The 18,080-nt window shown below is 40.8% G+C and overlaps 1 protein-coding gene across 1 annotated transcript in view; it reads right to left on the reverse strand.

Moving 5' to 3' along the window:
• Positions 1–18,080, reverse strand: part of nrg3a (neuregulin 3a) — a 363,361-nt gene that overhangs the window by 4,100 nt on the left and 341,181 nt on the right. Inside the window, exons 7-8 of the mRNA XM_004553543.5 lie at positions 10,714–10,829; positions 8,260–8,445 (exon numbers count right to left, since the gene is read on the reverse strand). Of these exons, the coding sequence (XP_004553600.2) occupies positions 8,260–8,445; positions 10,714–10,829 (302 nt within the window). The remainder of the gene's footprint in view (positions 1–8,259; positions 8,446–10,713; positions 10,830–18,080) is intronic.

Here is an 18,080-nt window from a genome sequence, read left to right on the forward strand (position 1 = left end):
CTCACAGGCTAACCACGGATGCGGAGGGGGAAGAAGATGAGTCTGACATTTTTCTTTCATCTCTTTATATCCAAGTCTGCACACACGCACTCAAAAAAACCCTCAACTCCTTTACATAAGTAAGGAGGTAACAGAGAGTTCATTTTTTAATTATTGATTTTAATGACTGTGTTTGTGTCGGAGAGTGTGTGTTTAAGGTGGCGAGCTTTTCTCAAGGACAACTGAGGCAGTCACATCATGTGTGCTAATTTTTCCTCCTTAAAAAAAGCAGAAAGTGGTTTTCGGTCAAGATCGTTCACTTTGAAAAGCTTTTGTGCACATAAAGTGCAAAACAGCACTCACGTTTTTAAATCAGCACCATAATACTCAGTGCCTGCTTCTCCTTCCTCACCCCTCAGATTTGAATGTTTTCACAAATCTGACTTGTGCTGCTTTACCTGTCAACATCCCGTGTATAGTACTGTATGTTCAAATGGCACTGCTGGGTAAATCAGTATTTCAGTCCATTTCCATTTCTGTGCTCTACTGATTTAGTCTGTCTGTTCCCATTAGCCTTAGCTTGTTTGTCCTCGTGCTCAGCCTAGCCAAATTATACCTTTCATTGTGTGCCCGCTACTCTTTCACAATCAGTGGCGGCATTTACATGAACACAAGAAACCAGGTTACAGGCAGAGATCGGCTCACGGAGTAAAAAACACTGCTGTCTGGAGTGTTATTTATTTATTTGTTGTCAGAGCATTCAAAGTAAAAGGTGCGGTGAGACAGCAACGTAACAGGAGCCACTGCTTTTACCTTCCTCACAGTGAGAATACAGAACAGTTTTAACTTTGGGGTGTGAAAGCTGACTGCCAAAAGAGACCGAAACCATCAGTATTTGTGTCATTTTCAAGTCTGGCTTGATGCAAAGATGCACTGCTGTCACTTATCCTGTTGCACTGCTCCAACAGCAATACTGATGAACATTTGCTAATACACAGACATATAAAAGGCTCATTGCATTTTCATATTCATGTGAAGCAGGTTCGATGCAAGGTTATAGATGCGTGAGACGTTTTTGGAAGAGAGGGAAAGGAAGACGGAGATACCACTGTCGTTTGGAGTGCCCCAAAATTTGGTTGCTGCAAAGACAAAGTTGATATTGGGCTGATACAACTCTTGGTAATAGTTAGGAAAGGCTTATGATTGAAGATATTAAAATAAAATCATGATTATTTGTGATAATTGTGATTTGTGATTCACCTGTGATTGCTAACTGAAGCTCTGGCACAGAACTCACAGAGATCAGTCCACAAACATGACTTACACCCTTATATGTTTGTAAATGCTGGCACTGGGTGGAAATCATGAACTTTGAAGTAGAAACCGATTGCTAGCTTACAGTTACATGGTGAAAAAATGAAACCTAACTAATATTTAGTCAGCAATAAGGTGCAAAAAGATGGATCTAAGCACCAGAGAATGTTGGACGTCTTTGAAGGTGTAAGTTTGACACTTTGGCTGTCACCCTGTCCATATGCTAATGCACATACCTGCTATAGTTGGTAAATAACTCCATACATTACAAGGCAAAACATCCTGCTGTAAAAGCTAATACTTGGGTGTAATAACTGAGAGCATAAACATGTTAGCAAAATATTTACTGACACCACAAATCGAGTAAGAAGTAGGGTCATTTTCTCACAGACTTGTACGCAATCTTTTTGCAATCAGAGGATTTGTTTGTCTTCTTTATATAGACATAAAAATCTCGCTTATGCAGAAAGCGGGCACTAACCTGCCTGTATCAGCTCAATAAAGGCAATAACTGCTTATTAAACCACTACTGTTATTCCACACTTTTATCTCCATTGTAACTTTAGCCTCTACTTTCTTTGTGTCAATTATGGCGAGCGTCTGTATGGAAAATGAATAAAAGTGTGGAGAAGTCAGATTTTTTGTGCAACAGTATAGGCACTTGGGTCTTGTTATTCTGTCTTTCTTGAACATAAACGCTTTCGTCCTCTTTCCAGGACTGACCATTCCCCTCAGCATTATCAGTGTTTAAATTCAGCTGTAATCAAGAGCAGAGCTTCATTATCTTTGTGTAATAATTCATAATCCTTTGCCAAGCCAAGCCTTTATTGCCATGTTCAGATTAAACTTGGGGTCCCTCTTCCTTATGATACCCTCATCACACACGCTTCTGCTCTCCATCAAAGTGTGCAAAAATAGCGGTGGGTGGAGAAGGTGCCTTTTCAGACTCAAAGGAAATCGCATCCTTGTTTTATCTCCGCAGTGTTTTTCCGAGACATGAAAACCTCTCCGAAAATGACAGCGGAGGTTTAGTGGGCCCACAGAGAGGATCCTGCAAGCGATAAGAGAGGATGATGCGAGGGTGCTAATTCCCAAGATAACATTCACAGACAAATCTCTCTTTTGATGGGCTGAAACACAATCAGATTGCAAAAGTCTATGAAGCACAGTTCAAATATAGACCCCGGAGCGAAGCGGCAGCAGCTACGGGGGAATTACAGAGAGATTGTGTGCAAGTGAGGTGAGATAAGTGACCAGCCTTTTATCTTTAATGGGAGCTCATTACATGTACAAGTGTTAACAGTCATTTTCATTAATCTATTGCCCTACAGATCATTTCTTAATATATCCCTTGTTTCTGTTGATAAATTCAGAATACGATCCCTTTTGTTAAACGACGCAGTCATCTTACAACACTGAGAAACGTACAAAGAAGGAGCATGCGTGCATTTTATTTGCAGGTAGGTGTGCACGCCTACTCATCAAGACTTAAAAAAGCAGTGTTTTCTCTAATTGAAGGTTGTGCATATACGACAAATCGAGAGGAGGGGAAATCCAGCATGTCCCACAGAAAAAGAAAACAAATAAATTCATGCAACTTCTCTCCGTCATCCATTTTGTTGAGATAACACTAGGTTTCCCAGAGAGGTGTGAAAAGAAACGAGCAGCCTTTCTTTAAAACATTTCCAAACTGTCACGTTGTCTTCTCTTTCATGACTTTTTACTTCTTTGCTGCCGTTTTCTTAAAGGTTACTGCATTTAAAAAAAACAAACTACTTGTATCCCGAAGCTTATGCCTCTCTATCTCACTCAGACTCTATGCAGCAATGGCCAAATGTCTCCATGGCAACCCAGACAACCGTATTATGGGAGAGCGATGCTGCTGTCTGTCGGTCCACCTGCTCTTATGTGAAATCTTACATTAGGTGGCGAGTAAGCGAGTAGGTGAGCGAGTGCGTGCAGGTCAGTGACTCAGTCTGAATACATGCGTTTGAGCATGTGAGTACTAAGTGTGAGACTGAGTAAGCGAGTAAGCATGACCTCCTGTATATTTTGCACAACCTGCTCACGTGTTCGTACCCGAACTATGTGGGATTTTCATGCAGCATCTGTGAAAGCATGCATGAGTGTGCGTTTCCATGACAAGGAGTTGGAATGCAGTGCAGTGGAGCGCACGGATATTCTCTGGACAAGGGCAGAAGGATTTGAGCCAAGTTTGAGCACCAAAGGGTACGTAAGCTCTTAGTTTGTTTTTCTGCACATGAACATTGGACTACTTCGAAAAAATCAACCCAGGATATTTCCCCAGTTATCCTTTCCTCATGACCAGAGATGGGCAGTTCCTGTAATCCGATTACTTTTTTCAAGTAACGAGTAAAGTAAGGGATTACTATTGCAAAAACGGTAATTAGATTACCGTTTCTTTCCTGTAGGAACGCTGCATTACTGCGTTACTCAAACCGTGATTTTTTTGCGAGAATGTCTCACGACAGTGACGTAAACGAGTGTGACGTTCGTGACAAGAGCTGTGTGCAGATCAACAATGGATAATATATCGAGTGCAGGAGTGCGCTACCACGTAATGGGAAACTCACAGAGAAACTCGCGGACTCTTCCACTGACCGCTGCGGCTCACCTGCACCAGGGTAAACCTCCGCCTGCCCCACTCCTGCTTTACAGGTGAAAATAGAGCAAAAGGACCACTAGTCTTTGACTTTATTTATTTTCTGCTGTGTTTTACTTGCATCTATTTGAAAGACTGAGTGTAAAAACAAAAAAATATTTTATTTATGTGCTGGAATGTGCAGAAAATAGGTTTAAATGTTAAACTAATTTCTTCCAGTCAGAGAATGTTGCACATAATGTAATTTTTGCTTGATGCATAAAGTTAAAAGATTAAAACTAATAAAACAAGTTAAAAAAAGAGACTTTTCCATTTGATTACATTTTGTATGATGGATTATGCAGAAAAAGTAGAATTGGGCTGAAAGATCTATCGCTTTATCACCTCTTCAGGTTGTAAATCGTGTTTTTAAAAAGTAACTCAGTAACTAAGTAACCGATTACTTTTGAAAATAATCAGTAAAGTAATGGGATTACTTTTGGGGGGGAAGTAATCAGTAATTAGTTACTGATTACTTTTTTCAAGTAACTTGACCAACACTGCTCATGACACTACAGTAAGTACTTTGTGTGATTTAGGTGATGAACTGCCTGCAAAGAGCATGCAGGAGACACATAAATGGCAAATGTAGATTGGCCGGTATCAGTGGATTCAGACATTATGTGGGCTTTGTCTTTAACCTGCCAGTACTATTGTACACACTAACATATATATGAAAGGGAGAGCTACAGCATCTTCTATATGTGCAGCAAATGCACTCGGATTCTTCTTCTTTCAGCTCCTCTGGCTCTATCTCACCTTATCCCCTAGCATCCTCTTCTGGTCCTCCTTCCCCATTCAAATATTATGCCCCATACTCTGATGTTGGCCCGCCTAAACGAATGCTTTACTCAATTTAAGCTTAAACGTAGATCCAGCAGAATGCACATCACAACCAGTGGGAGCCCTTTGATAACCAAGATAAACTTGAAGCTGATGAAATTTGGACCAATCCAAGTCTGGTTTGCCAGGGTTTGTTTCTCACAGACTGCTTGGGCTAAAAAGAGGAATTATTTGGCCCAATCAGAGAGTCCTTACCAGGCTTACCAGAGCTACCACAGAAGCCGTGAGCTAACATATGAGCTGATTGGTTTGTGATCAGAGAACACTTGAGCTCATGTGGGCACTTTTGTTCTGACCAGACAGTTACTTCACTTTAAATCTAGGACGCCACTGATTAATCTGCTGACTGAGCACGTAATGGTTAATTTTAAAGGGGATTCCAGTACAGCCATATCCAGGCTGAGAGCTCTTACTGTGTTATCTGTTGTTGTTGAAGAATGTAGATAATTTTAAAAAACGGTAATAAAAATGGTTTAAGATTGCACTTCAGCAAATGCAATGGCTCTCTAGCATGCATCAACAGTCTCTTCAAACGTGTTCGGTTATTAAGACCTGGACTATAAATCTTGGTCCTTGCATATTGTTTATAAAGCTGAATTCTCTGTAAAATATCCTGTTACAAGTTTCTGGTTATGTAGCAGATCTGTACAATTTGTTTAAAGTCATCTTGTAAGTTCGGAAAATGTTGAACACAATAAAGGAAAACTGGTTGTAAAATGAAGACTTCATAGCCTAACCAAACTGGTTCAGTTGTCTTGTTTTAGCCATCAGTATATCAATCCACAGCTAGCTGAAATAGTTCTGGTGGTTATTACGGTGGGTTTGCTGCATTCCTTCAATTAAACAACTGAATTCTATAAGAATAACTATGATTATTTACATTAATTTAACAAAAAAGTAACTGATTCCGTTAAATTTGTGTTTGACATTTTCATTTCTGGTGGTGGACTTTAGGATTTGCAGGAAACACTTGAGTTGACCCGAGAGCCATTTGAATGGGACATTTGATTAAGGACACACTTATGCAGCTCAACAGTCGCTCTTTAGCGATGTTCATGCAAATGATGTGTAAATAAAGCTTCAGGAGCAGGGGGAGCTCACCTCCAATGCACATCACTGGATTTTTATACGCTGTTATATGAGTGAGAGCTTTTTGTCCAGCTGTGTCCATCTCCTCTGCCTCTTTATTTTAGTATGCATGTAGGTCATGCAGAGATTAATCCTGAGCTGGGACTGTTGGGACCTGAATGCCTGAAGTGAAGCTTGCCAGTCCAGGTGGGTAAAGCAGTGACTCATGATTCCCCCCTCAAAAAAAATGGGTCAGAGCACAGCATCTTTCACACCGAATAAATTTCTGCTAATCATTCGCTCTGGCTGCTAAGCACATACAGTTTCATCTGAGACATGTAACACAGGAGGGTTACATTTGAAATCTGTGATTTACCTGACAGAGTACGACAAGATGCAGATGTCCAGTCTGAATCTAGTCCTTAAAAGCACGGACCAGGTGAAATGTTTCCCTTGAACTTGTGCCACATTGCTGCAGACCACGACATAATGTGATCTCGTTTTTATCTTTTCTCAGCAGAGTGGAAACAAAATGGATGAAGGGGAGAAAAGTACAAAAAAGAAAGAAAATGCTGGCTTTTAAAAATATAAAAACAGAATTGACTTTGAAATATTCGCTCTTGAAAACTGTCTGTCTGTAGCACGGCTGCATTTTTCAGTTAATGATTTTTTTATTGAAATGACTCAGCATTTGGAAGATACAGAATGAAAGAAATCTAAAAAAAAACCTCCAAACAAACCCAAGAATGAGGTGTCAATAAAATCTCCAGCCATCCTCGATCTTGAAGCAATCCTTACACCTAAAACCTGTCATACTCTACAGGCCTCAGTTCATGACGGTACAATTAGAAGACAAGTGAACATGCTTGTTTTAAAGGGCTGACAGGAGAAACCTCTCTCTAAAGAACACAGCAGCACATGTGTGTCTGAACTAACCGCAAGACTCGTGGAACAATGTCCTTTGGAAAGATGGGACTAAAGTGGAAATGTCTGGCCATAATGCACTGTGCATCGTCTGGAGAAAACTAAACACAGTTTAACTCAAAACATCTTTTATATTTTAGATTCTTCAAAAAAGCCACGCTTTGCTTTGATTACTGCTTTGCACACTCTTGGCATTCTCTCGATGAGCTTCAAGGATTTTCCAGAGATGCTGAGCACTTGGCCCTTTTGCCTTCACTCTGCTCATCCCAAACCATCTCCACTGGGTTTAGGTCAGGTGACTGTGCAGGCCAGGCCTTCTGGTGTAGTACTCCATCACTCTCCTTCATTGTCCTGTTGAAGAATAAACGATGGTCCAACTAAGCAGGATGGGATGGCATGTTGCTGCAGGATGCTGTGGTAGCCATGCTGGTTCAGTGCGTCTTCAAGTTTTGAATAAATCCCCAAGAGTGTCACCAGCAAAGCATCCCCACAAGATCACACCTCCCCCTCCATGCTTCACGGTAAGAACCATGCATGCAGAGACTATCCCTTCACCTTTTCTGCACTGCGAAAAGACATGGCGGGTGGAATCAGAGATCTCAAATTTGGACTCATCAGACCAAAGCACAGATTTCCACTGGTTTAATGTCCATTCTTTCTGTTTCTTGGCCCAGACTAATCTCTTCTGTTTGTTGCTTTTCCTTAGTAGTGGTTTCCTGCAGCTATCTGACCATAAAGCTGTATTTGTGCAGTTTCCTCTGAACAGTTGATGTAGAGATGTGTCTGGATCTCTGTTTGGCATTATCTGTAATTTCTGACGCTGGTGACTCGGATTAATTTATCTTCAGCAGCAGAGGTGACTCTTGGTCTTCCTTTCCTGGGGCGTCCTCGTGTGAGCCAGTTTTGTCATAGCGCTTGATGGTTTTTGTGACTGCACTTGGGGAATTTACTGTAGTTTAGTTCAGTTCTTATAGTAATGATGGACTGCTGTCGTTTCTCTTTACTTAGCTGATTGGCTCTTGCCATAACAGTTGTCAAATAGGGCTGTCAGCTGTGTACCAACCTGACTTGTGACAACACAACTGCTGGTCCCAACCCCATTTAGAAGGCAATAATTTCCACAAATGAACCCTGACAAGGCACACCTGTGATGTGAAACGATTTCAGGTGACATCATCATGAAGCTCACTGAGAGAAGGCCAAAGCTGGCCAGTGCTACTTTGAAGAATATAAATTATAAAACATATATGGAGTTATCATTTTTTTCTTTGCTACATAACTCCATATATCTTGCATATATTTGATGTCTTCAGTATGTACCTCCAACTTTTAGTAATAAAATTAAAGAAAAACCATTAAATGTGAAGGTGTGTTCAAACGTTTGACTGGTAGTGTCTATATATATATTTATTCTTTTATGTGGATTAACATTTTTCATTTGCAGGTATCTACCTTCAGTAAATTCTTACCCTCTTTGTGCTTCTGCTTCCTTCTCAGATGAATCCACTTCCTGAAGGTGCTGGTAGGTGGGGCCAGAATACTTGGAAACTCCAATTGGGTTTAATCTTCCTTTGGGTATGGGTGGAGTCCGGCGAGAAGCTGACCAATGGGCTGCCCGCATTCTCTGGTCAGGGCTGTGAGACAGGGAACTGCTTCTGAGGAAGATAAAAGAAGTTAAATTAATTTAAAAAGAGTATTTGTGCTGTTTAATTAGATTTTTGCAGTTACGTGTGCTGGCATGTTACTCTGTAATGTTATGCTAGCAGTGCACATTGATTCTTACAGCTCTGTTTTGATCATGGCTCATTTTAAATTTGCTTCTTTCAGCTGGCGTGTTGCTAATGCTCATTTCCAGCTCTAGTTGCTAAATTGGTAACCCTAGAGTTTATTTATTTACTAGCTGCTCATATGTCAGTCAACTCTCATTTGCCATTGCTTTAAGTACTTGTCTTGAACTTGGGAAAAGTTTAACTTAAAACTTGCCTACTTCAGCTTACTAGCAGCGAGTTCATCCATTGGTCCTAGCAGAACATCCATGTACAGTATTGCTTTGCAGCAAGCTCTTGCTCTTCTGGCCCAGAAACACCTTTCTATGTTTCTTGCTCTCTCTTGTTCACCTCATAAGTGAAAAAGCCAGGACACGTTCTCTTGCTTCTAACAGTCTTTCTGAGCACATTCCTCATCTTTAACTTCATGTATATGCTGATTATGTCATGTGGCTCCACCCCCATTTGCTGGCTGAACCTTTAAATATTCACTGTTGATCACTACCAAAGCGCCGATCTTTATAGTTGTGTGATGAAAGTGTGAAAAGTGAGAATTAAAAATTGATAAAAAAAAGCTCCCTGTGCTGAAGTTCCAGGGTCTCCAAAATGATTACTACAGAAGGTCATGTAGCAGAAAAAGGATATGTGCTCGGAGTTTCATCAGAAGAAAAAAGAGGAAAAAAAACACCTTTGAAGAAACTTGCTTTACTCAAGAAGCAAATTCCCTCTTCATGCTGCTCTTGTATTTTGAGTTTAGCTTTAAAGTTTTTTCTTTTTTTTGTCCAAACACCATTTCAAGCTTTCATTCATAAAACGCTGCAGTTTTAAAGGCTAGATTTTCCTCTAAAAATGGGCTTCTTGGCTGTAACAACTGGAAGCTTACAGTCAGACTTTTAATAGTGCTGGCAGAGTTTTCTATAAAGGCTTTTATGTGAGATAAATCCTGCAACACTGAATTAGTCTTGGGCTGTTTTTTTCCCAGCTATTTTAGACTGTGGTGTCCCAGAACACTCTGGGATCCCGACAATAGCCTCTAACTCTCTCCCTGAGCTGATGAGGTTGCAAAAAACAAACCCTGATTGGTTTCTAATAAAATCATTTGTGGTAAGAGGAACCAAGTAATGTTTTTCTTCACAGAGAACAACCACATATAGAGAAAAAGGAGGGAGGAAAGTCTTGCAGGAGTTTAGCCAAAAGGTTAGACAGGTGGACTTTGTGGTTGGAAGGTTGTCTGATCCTATTTCTGGTTTGTCTGGGAAAATCTCATCTCAACTACTGCTTGAATCCACTTGAAGAAAGGAGATTAACCCCCAGCTGCTCCTGGAGTTGCTTAGCAGTAACAGGTAGAAATCCATGTGTGCACTGACAGGCGGATGCCTTTAACTGAACTGCCATAGTGAAGAGAAGGCCAAAAATAAAAGCATTACACATGATGTTTGACGATTTCCAACTGGGTCAGTGTTTAAAAGGGGTTGAGTTTAGATTTAATGATAAATTGAAAGTCTTTTTCACACACATGCTGACATGAAATCTGCTATTAAATCAGTGCTTCGTTTACCGAAATTCCCTTGAACTGTGAAATCAAAATACCGGCAAATGGTCTAATGTATAAACTCAATCTGCAGGAGCTCCCTGCAAAGTGCTGTGAATGTGTTTGCTCGTGTGTACTGTAACAGAAAAAAACAGCTTTGGCAAGGATTTGAATGTGAACTCTCAGAAGCAGACACTCCTGTGTGCATGTTTGAGTATATTCCTGCTGACGAACATGCCAAAATCCCAGGCAGCGCTGACACACCGCTGAACGCTGTGAGGAAAGACCGACTGGGATATACACGTCTGCGCTGGCTTGTGTTCTTCTGATTTTATCTCTGTCTCATCTCCTCTGTGTTCATGACTGTTATGGATATGCTTATTAATGTGTTTATAGCTATAATTATAATTACTATCATTCTTCTATAAATCAGCAATTAGCTTTGTCTGCACTGTAATGTGGATAATTCAATTTCTCTCTTCACTGAGTCTATGCTGATTACAGGAAAGGACATTGAAGTTGCCCATTGTTGCTATATTCTGCATTATTACCGTTTCCTGCAGTGAACAGAGGGGGAGTACAACATAAAGCCTGGATGTCTCTGCATGTGCAATTAAATGTCATACCTGTGATGTTTTACTGTGCCTCTGGAGCTTCTGGGTGGCGCAGTCGTGATGCTGCAGTGTGAAAAGCTGGACTCGCAGACGTTTCCCTGGCGAGACTGGGATGGCCGTTTGCAGCACTGGGGAAACAGAAGAGAAAAAGCAAAATAAATGCAACATATTAGGACGAATCCTTCACATGCATTTTAACATATGATGTTAAAGTTTGCTCAGACTGAATCTGCTCCTTTCTAATCATAATATATTTAGATTTTTTTAGACGAGGAGTGTCTTCTGCCTCGATTGTGGGGGCTGATCGTGAAAGAGTCAATTTATGCTGTTTCCGTCTTCTCCCACCTTTCACAACACAGTTCTTTCCTGACTGAGGTGTATTGTGCTGTGTGGAGAACAGAGGGAGGTTGCTGCTATCTTGATGAATTCAAGAGCACAAAGGCATCTGGTTGTGCCACAGCTCTTCAAGCAACAATGAACTGTGTCACAGATACCCTTGATTTCTGAATATTTTATGTTGCAACAAGGCAAAAAAGATAAAAAAAAATAAGGCAAGATGGATTGCTGCATTGTGATTGTATGCATAACTAAGATGATTCAGGGTCTCGGGGTTATCCCTTAGTTATGCTGCTGTGGACTCCTGCAGGATTTCATGTCATACACTGAGCACTTCTTCTCCACTCACCTCTCCTCCCTCCCAACATGTTTATATACCCCTGCAGCATGTGCAGGGATCATAGGAGATCGTAGTATTTTGAGGCCTTTACTTCACATTATAAAAAGCCTGAATTGACTTTAAGTGAATATTATAGGTAAAAGGCAGAAATTCTAATAACTTTATTTTTTATTTAATCACTAGTTTATCTTCTGTGCATTTATAACCTAGGGTACAGTCACACTAGTTTAAAGAGTAGTCGAATACTGAGGCATGACCGAAATTATTGCTACCATGTGATCTCCCTGCTTTGGGAAGCGCGATCAGGTCTGAAACCACTTGCAGTCAGCTGCTGTGTTCAAACCAGCTGTGCTGAGGCAGCAACAGAACGGCAATAAGATCGAGTGTGTCTACTATCAGTTCTTGATTGAAATAGGTCAAGTTGTCACACACATGCAATCTTTTTGCAATAAGACAGTAAATAACTGATAATCTGTTGTCATCTCCATCAGATGTGTAGAGCGAAGCTTTCAGGAGCCACACATCAGGTATCAGCCTAGACTGAGTTTTACACATTTTTTTCTCTTTGAAAATAGTGTGACAGTTCAGATAAATCAGAGGAGGCCAAAAAAGAATCGGTATGTAGTATGTTTATGATTCAGGGGTGTTAGAAATTTAAATTGTTATAAACTATTCCTCCATGTAAACCTGACATCTAGTTTTAGAAGCCAACATAATGTATGTGGAAGAACATTGGCATTATTTACTGTAAGGTTCCGAGTTGTTGGTGTGTTGGTGCGGTTACTGTGCCACATGTATAAATGCATACATCGTTCCATGTTTTTCTGCAGTGTGTGAAACTGCGATTTGGAATTATGCACCAGCGCAGCATTTCTGCAGAAACGATATGCGCACAGGTTGTTGGCTTTGCAACTGATGGCGCAGCTCCTGCAATGGGCCGATGGACAGGAACAGCCAGATTCTTGGGTGAAAAGGTCAACCCAACCTTGACAGTCATTCACTGCCATTGAGAGTTAGAACTTGCAGTTTTACATCATGTAAAATGAAAGAGAAAGTTTCAGAGCTGAATCATGTTTGTTAACTCTCAAAAGTCCAAATTACTCCTAAAAGTCAGCTGCTGTTCTCAGAAAAGCTCCATCCTTGTATGGAGATTTACAAACGTGAGCTTAAAAAAGAAGAAGAAAAAGAAAAAATAGCGATGTCTGCAGAAAAAGAGAAAAAAATCATCTGTGGAATGTTTCCTTAGGATTCTGCTATAAAGAAATAAACAACATTGCACTAAACTGACAGCACAAAGCATTTTTACATCATTTCATATTAAAAATTGAAGTTAAGTGGCACAGCTGGTCAAATGCCGCCACTTGAATGGGGGATTTAATTCTGGCATGTTAAACCATTTGTACTATTGTGTTTGATTGAGAGTGTCTGAAGAAGAAAGTGTGAGGCTGGGAATACTGCACAATATTACGAACCCAGAAATTATGAGTTATTCAGATGCGATACACTAACACAGTCCCATAGCTGCAAACATGACAAATGTGTTATATAATGGTGCATATGGAGGGAAGTAATAGAAAAACAGGGATGTTGCTCCGTGTATGCACACTGCTGAGAAAAGACATGGATGGGAAAAAAAACAAGGAAATCATGGATCTGAGGTACAATATCCAACTCTTGGTCGTGGGGGAGCAGGAGAGCATCCTAGCTGTCATGAATGAGAGGTGGGGTACACCCTGTACAGTTGGACTGTCCATCACAGGACTAATACAGATAGACCACAACTCACAGCTACACCTACGGCTAATTTAAAAACCACCAGACCAGATCTCGGGTATGTGGGAGGAAATGCGCACAGGGAGAAGATTCAAACTCGACAGTGACTCCAATGCAAAGAGGAGATTTGTACCCAAAACCTTGATGACATGAGCCCACTGTGTTACCCACTGAAAGCACTGATGTCTAAACAATATATTCAAATTATACACTGAGGCGATATAGACAATTTGTTCCTGTATTTAGTGTAATTCAGGCATTTGCAATTACAATAATTCATCTCTCATCATTAATAAGGTAATAAGCTGAACACACAATCAGCTGCCCATCACCTTAGTACAGTGTTTACAGTACTGTAAAGGATTTTACATTTACTAACAGGTGAGTGTGTACATTTTCCTTTGTGGTTTTCTTTGTGAGACAAAAGAAAATCCCTGGCTAGCTTTTAGTTCAGATTGTTACTCCAGGGGAAATTAATAAGCTTGTTGTTGGCATGCAATGAAATAAAATCCATACACTCAGAAATAAATGTACTCTAGGGCAAGCAACTCCTGGACAATGTAGTCAGTGTACTCAAGCTAATGGCAAAGAGGTGTTTTCAGTAACATAGAAGTACTTGGAGTTACTTTTCTCAGTAGGCAACATTATTGACTTACTTCCAGTGTGTCTGCACTGTCGGGTGTGTGTATCGTTCTGTTCTGTCTGGTGTTGCACTGTCTTTGTTTTATTTTTTTGTAATTTTTGCACATTTATGTAACCCTGTGTTGATGTTATATGTCATATGTAGCACCATGGTCTTAGAGGAACGTTGTCTCACTTCACTGTGTACTAAACCACTGCACATGGTTGGAATGGCAATACAGCCACTTTACTTGACTTAACATTACTTTTTACAACATTAAGACTCAATGATTCCACTATTCATATAAATAATTACACTCATGGAGAGATGGACAGTGGGCAACACACTGCCCAATATAAGACGTTGAAGACGTTTCACCTCTCATCCGAGGAGCTTCTTCAGTTCTAAGAGCATTTGGTGACAAAGGTCACTCTTTCGAGGATGCCAATGTTCTCATCTTGGACAGAGAAGACAGACGGTTTGAAAGAGGAGTGAAAGAAGCCATCTATGTCCAGTGTGAATGACCATCTTTGAACAGAGGCGGGGGTTTATGTCACCCACTGCCTGCCATCTATAATCCAGTTTTGAGTTCCCTTCTCAGACGCCTTAACGCCCACTCACACCCTGGGCCATCTGACCTCAGGAAATTGCATGATGGGGGGGGCTCACTGTGGTTCACACCTTGACTCATGTGATTAGGTAGAGGATCAATAGGGGGTCCATGACCGTCTTGGGGGGACACTCCCATAGGGCTTAAAATCTGGGACTCTCCACCAATTGCTCTTAGAACTGAAGAAGCTTCTCAGATGAAACGTCTTCAAGAAACGTAAAGAAGTCCAGAAGCTTTTTTTCCAAGCAAATAACTGCAAAGTAATGTTTAATAAAGGTAATACAAAATTAACTTAAAATATGGGTGGCTGTAGCTCAGGTGGTAGAGCAGGTCATCTACTGATCGGAAGGTTGGTGGTTCGATTCCCGGCTTCCCCTAGTCTGCATGCCAAATATCCTTGGGCAAGATACTAACCCGAAATTGCTCTCCGATGCATTCATCGGAGTATGAATGTGTGTGAATGTCAGTTGTGCTGGTGTGAATGGGTGAATGCACAAGTTGTGTAAAGCACTTTGAGTGCTCAGAAGAGTGGAAAAGCGCTATATAAGAACCAGTCCATTTACAAAATTAACTTAAAATATTATTTTTCTCAGTAGCACTGAAGCAAAATTGTTTCTTTTTAAAGTACATTAATATTCTAATGTAAAATGTTATTTTTAAAAGTAATGTTAGCCATCACTGGTCTGCTCTTTGTGCTATTTTGCCATTTTTTTGTTGGCTTAGTGAAGAAGTCGTCTTGGTGGTATTTGACCAAATTTACCACGTCCTTCAGTTTGTCCACTATCCATTCGTCCTGCGTAACTCCAACACATCTCTCAGTTTACTGCTTTCTCTTTCTTTTGCTTTCTCATCCACATTGATCCCTTATCCCCTCTTTCTATCTTGCAGCCTTCATGGCAGGATGTCTAAATTAGCTCTATCACTGTACTATGTGGGTCTCAGGTTCTTTCTTTTAACTCGCCTTCTGCTCGTTCCACCTCTGGAGGGACAGATATGCAATAAAACAAAGCAGTTCTTTGATTCGACACTTCACAATGCGCTTGACAAAGCAAACTCAGTCAGCTACATGGCAGCTGCGAACTCCTGAAAAGAACACAGGACAGCACAAGAAAGTGCTTTGAGCTTTAAACTTTAAAAGGCTTAAAGATGCAAGAGGACTGCTGATTTGATTTCTTATCTATAACACATACGTATCAGTGGTTTGGATCTATCTGGTGGTGACAGTTTTCTCTCCTCAGCATTATCTCGCCATCGTCTAGACAGTAACTTCCACACTTTTGTAACTTAAGTAAGCGAGACCTACTTTTGTGCAATTCTTTCCCCCAACTTACTTTTATGTCTTCTACAGTTTGATGTCTGACTAACAAGACTGTCACAGACACAGTCCCTTTAGTGGACCCTCTCCAGGACACCAGTCTCGTTAGCATCACAGATGCTGCCATGGTGATGTGACCATGCAGACAGTGGAAAACCTCATTTGTACCTCAAAAGCCACGACACACTTTCTATAATTATTGAAGTCGTGTCATACTTTATATAGGCTACCATCTGAACTAAAGTGGGCGCATCAGATGATCAGAGTATGTTCAGTGAATATTATCAAAATGTATTTGCAAACAATTTAAACTTTTATCACTGGGCTACACTTACTACCATAAAATAATGCAGAAAATCAGAGTGCTCGCTTGATTCATGGCCTCTGTAAAAGGAGGATATTTCTTAGGGCATTGCTACCTTAAGCTAGACAATATATATTGACCATATAGGCTCGTGAACACAGAACCGTGGTATCTGATGTTTGGTTTCCAAAATAATAATAATAGATACTTTATTGATCATGGGGAAATTACTTGTTTTTCTCTGCATTTGACCCATTCACTCAGTGAAGCAGTGGGCAGCCCACTAAGCAGGCGCCCGGGGAGCAGTGTGTAGGGACGGTACCTTGCTCAGGGGTACCTCAGGGTAGCCGTTAAGTGGATTCGAACCGCCGACCGTCCGATCATGGGGCGACCACTTTACCTACTGAGCTATCCCTGCCCCTAAAAGCTAAGAATGTCACAGAAAAATGGCTTCAAAATGGGACTTCACAAACCAGCGGGTAATATGTCCATCTTTTATATGCAGTGGCATGCTCCAGGGTTTGTCAAGCTTCATAAAATCATGTTTCGGCCTCTGCTACTTTGATTGGTTTGCTGTAAATCTTTAAACAATCTGCAACTACGATAGTAAATCAAAGGACTTCCCCTGTGTTTTGCCCTCATGGAATGAAATAAAAAAATGAAACGATTTCTAAGAAACGATGAGTTAAAACCAAATCGTCATGTAGCTGTATCACAGGCTCTGCTCTCGTTTTGACACCGTGTACATCCGAGTCGCTAATTGATGCAGAAACTACCATTGAGAAATTATTCTTTCCCCGGCCACTTAAATCAGGAAATCAGATCATTTAAGAGTGGGGAAATCGCACCAGTGACCTGTTAATTAATTCAGTGGATGAAACTGTATCCACCTGTGCTAGTCATAACTAAAGGAATGCCCAAGGTAAGTCATAGGAAATGCTTTACTTTTCCAGTAACACACAAAGTATTGCGTTAAATGAATTTACCCGTTCGCTGCCTAGCAGCTCAAAGAGAGGAAAGTGCCTTCGATCTGTTAATGCCGACTCTGCGAGGTTCAGCAGCCACTTTTTTTCAGTCTGAAAATAGATTTAAGCTTAAGAAAGATCGCCTGAGGAAAAACTGGAAACTGTGTGCATGCGTCATCCAGCAATACTGACTGTTTATAGAGGTCATCAATATAAATGTAATATTTTTTTGCACAGCTGCAGGCAAAGAAACTCTTTAGCTCCACAAACGTGAGCAGATACAACCAGCAAAAGTAATCATGGCTTTGACAGTGACTGCGCCCAGTCTGGACGCTCGTGGTGCGTGGAGCACATAAAACAGCTACGTGTGTGCGTGAGCGAGCGCACATGTACTTTAATAGATGTTTTAATCTCTAAGATAGGCACTATATGCCTCTAGAATTTTTCTTTTCATCTTTTTAAACACTGACAAACTATGTGGACTGAACCAGAGATGGTTTTATGATTCGCGCAGCCATCATGGAGTCTTTAACTGTTTCACAGCTAAACACATGCACTCCAGTCTCAGAAATACGCTTAGCATAGCGGGCTCAGTACAGCGCAGCTCATGATGAAGTCAGGGCAGTTTTAATTATGCGGAAATGGCAGACGGACCCTGTGGGACACCTCAAGAATTCATGATAGGGTGGTAAAACCTGATTGATAGAGAAAGACTGACTCGCTCAGAGCTGCTCTTTAGTTCACTGCTTAATCAAATACTTCCAACAAAGGGCCCTGCGGTGCTAATCAGAAGTGTTCATTTTCTATTGCTGGCCACTGCTGGAATGTTCTGCCGACTTTGGCGTGACCCACATGATCACAGGGGTCTAGATCTACTTGTAGCTACTGCAAAATGAGATGAAAAGTACGAATCTAAATGAAAGTTGGGTATAATAATAAAACGAAAATGTGTCTGTGTAGTGAAAAAATGACACAGAAATGAATGTGTGTGTGGCTGTTTTGTGTGTGTGTAAGATCCTAATACACCATTGACCCCATGCTTGTTGCTCTCCTTTCAGAAATTTTAGTAATTGATTGCCTGCAGACAGAAATCAATGTGATTCTGGGTGCGTAG

This window comes from Maylandia zebra, linkage group LG13 (genome assembly GCF_041146795.1).
Source record: "Maylandia zebra isolate NMK-2024a linkage group LG13, Mzebra_GT3a, whole genome shotgun sequence".
Lineage (NCBI taxonomy): Eukaryota > Metazoa > Chordata > Actinopteri > Cichliformes > Cichlidae > Maylandia > Maylandia zebra.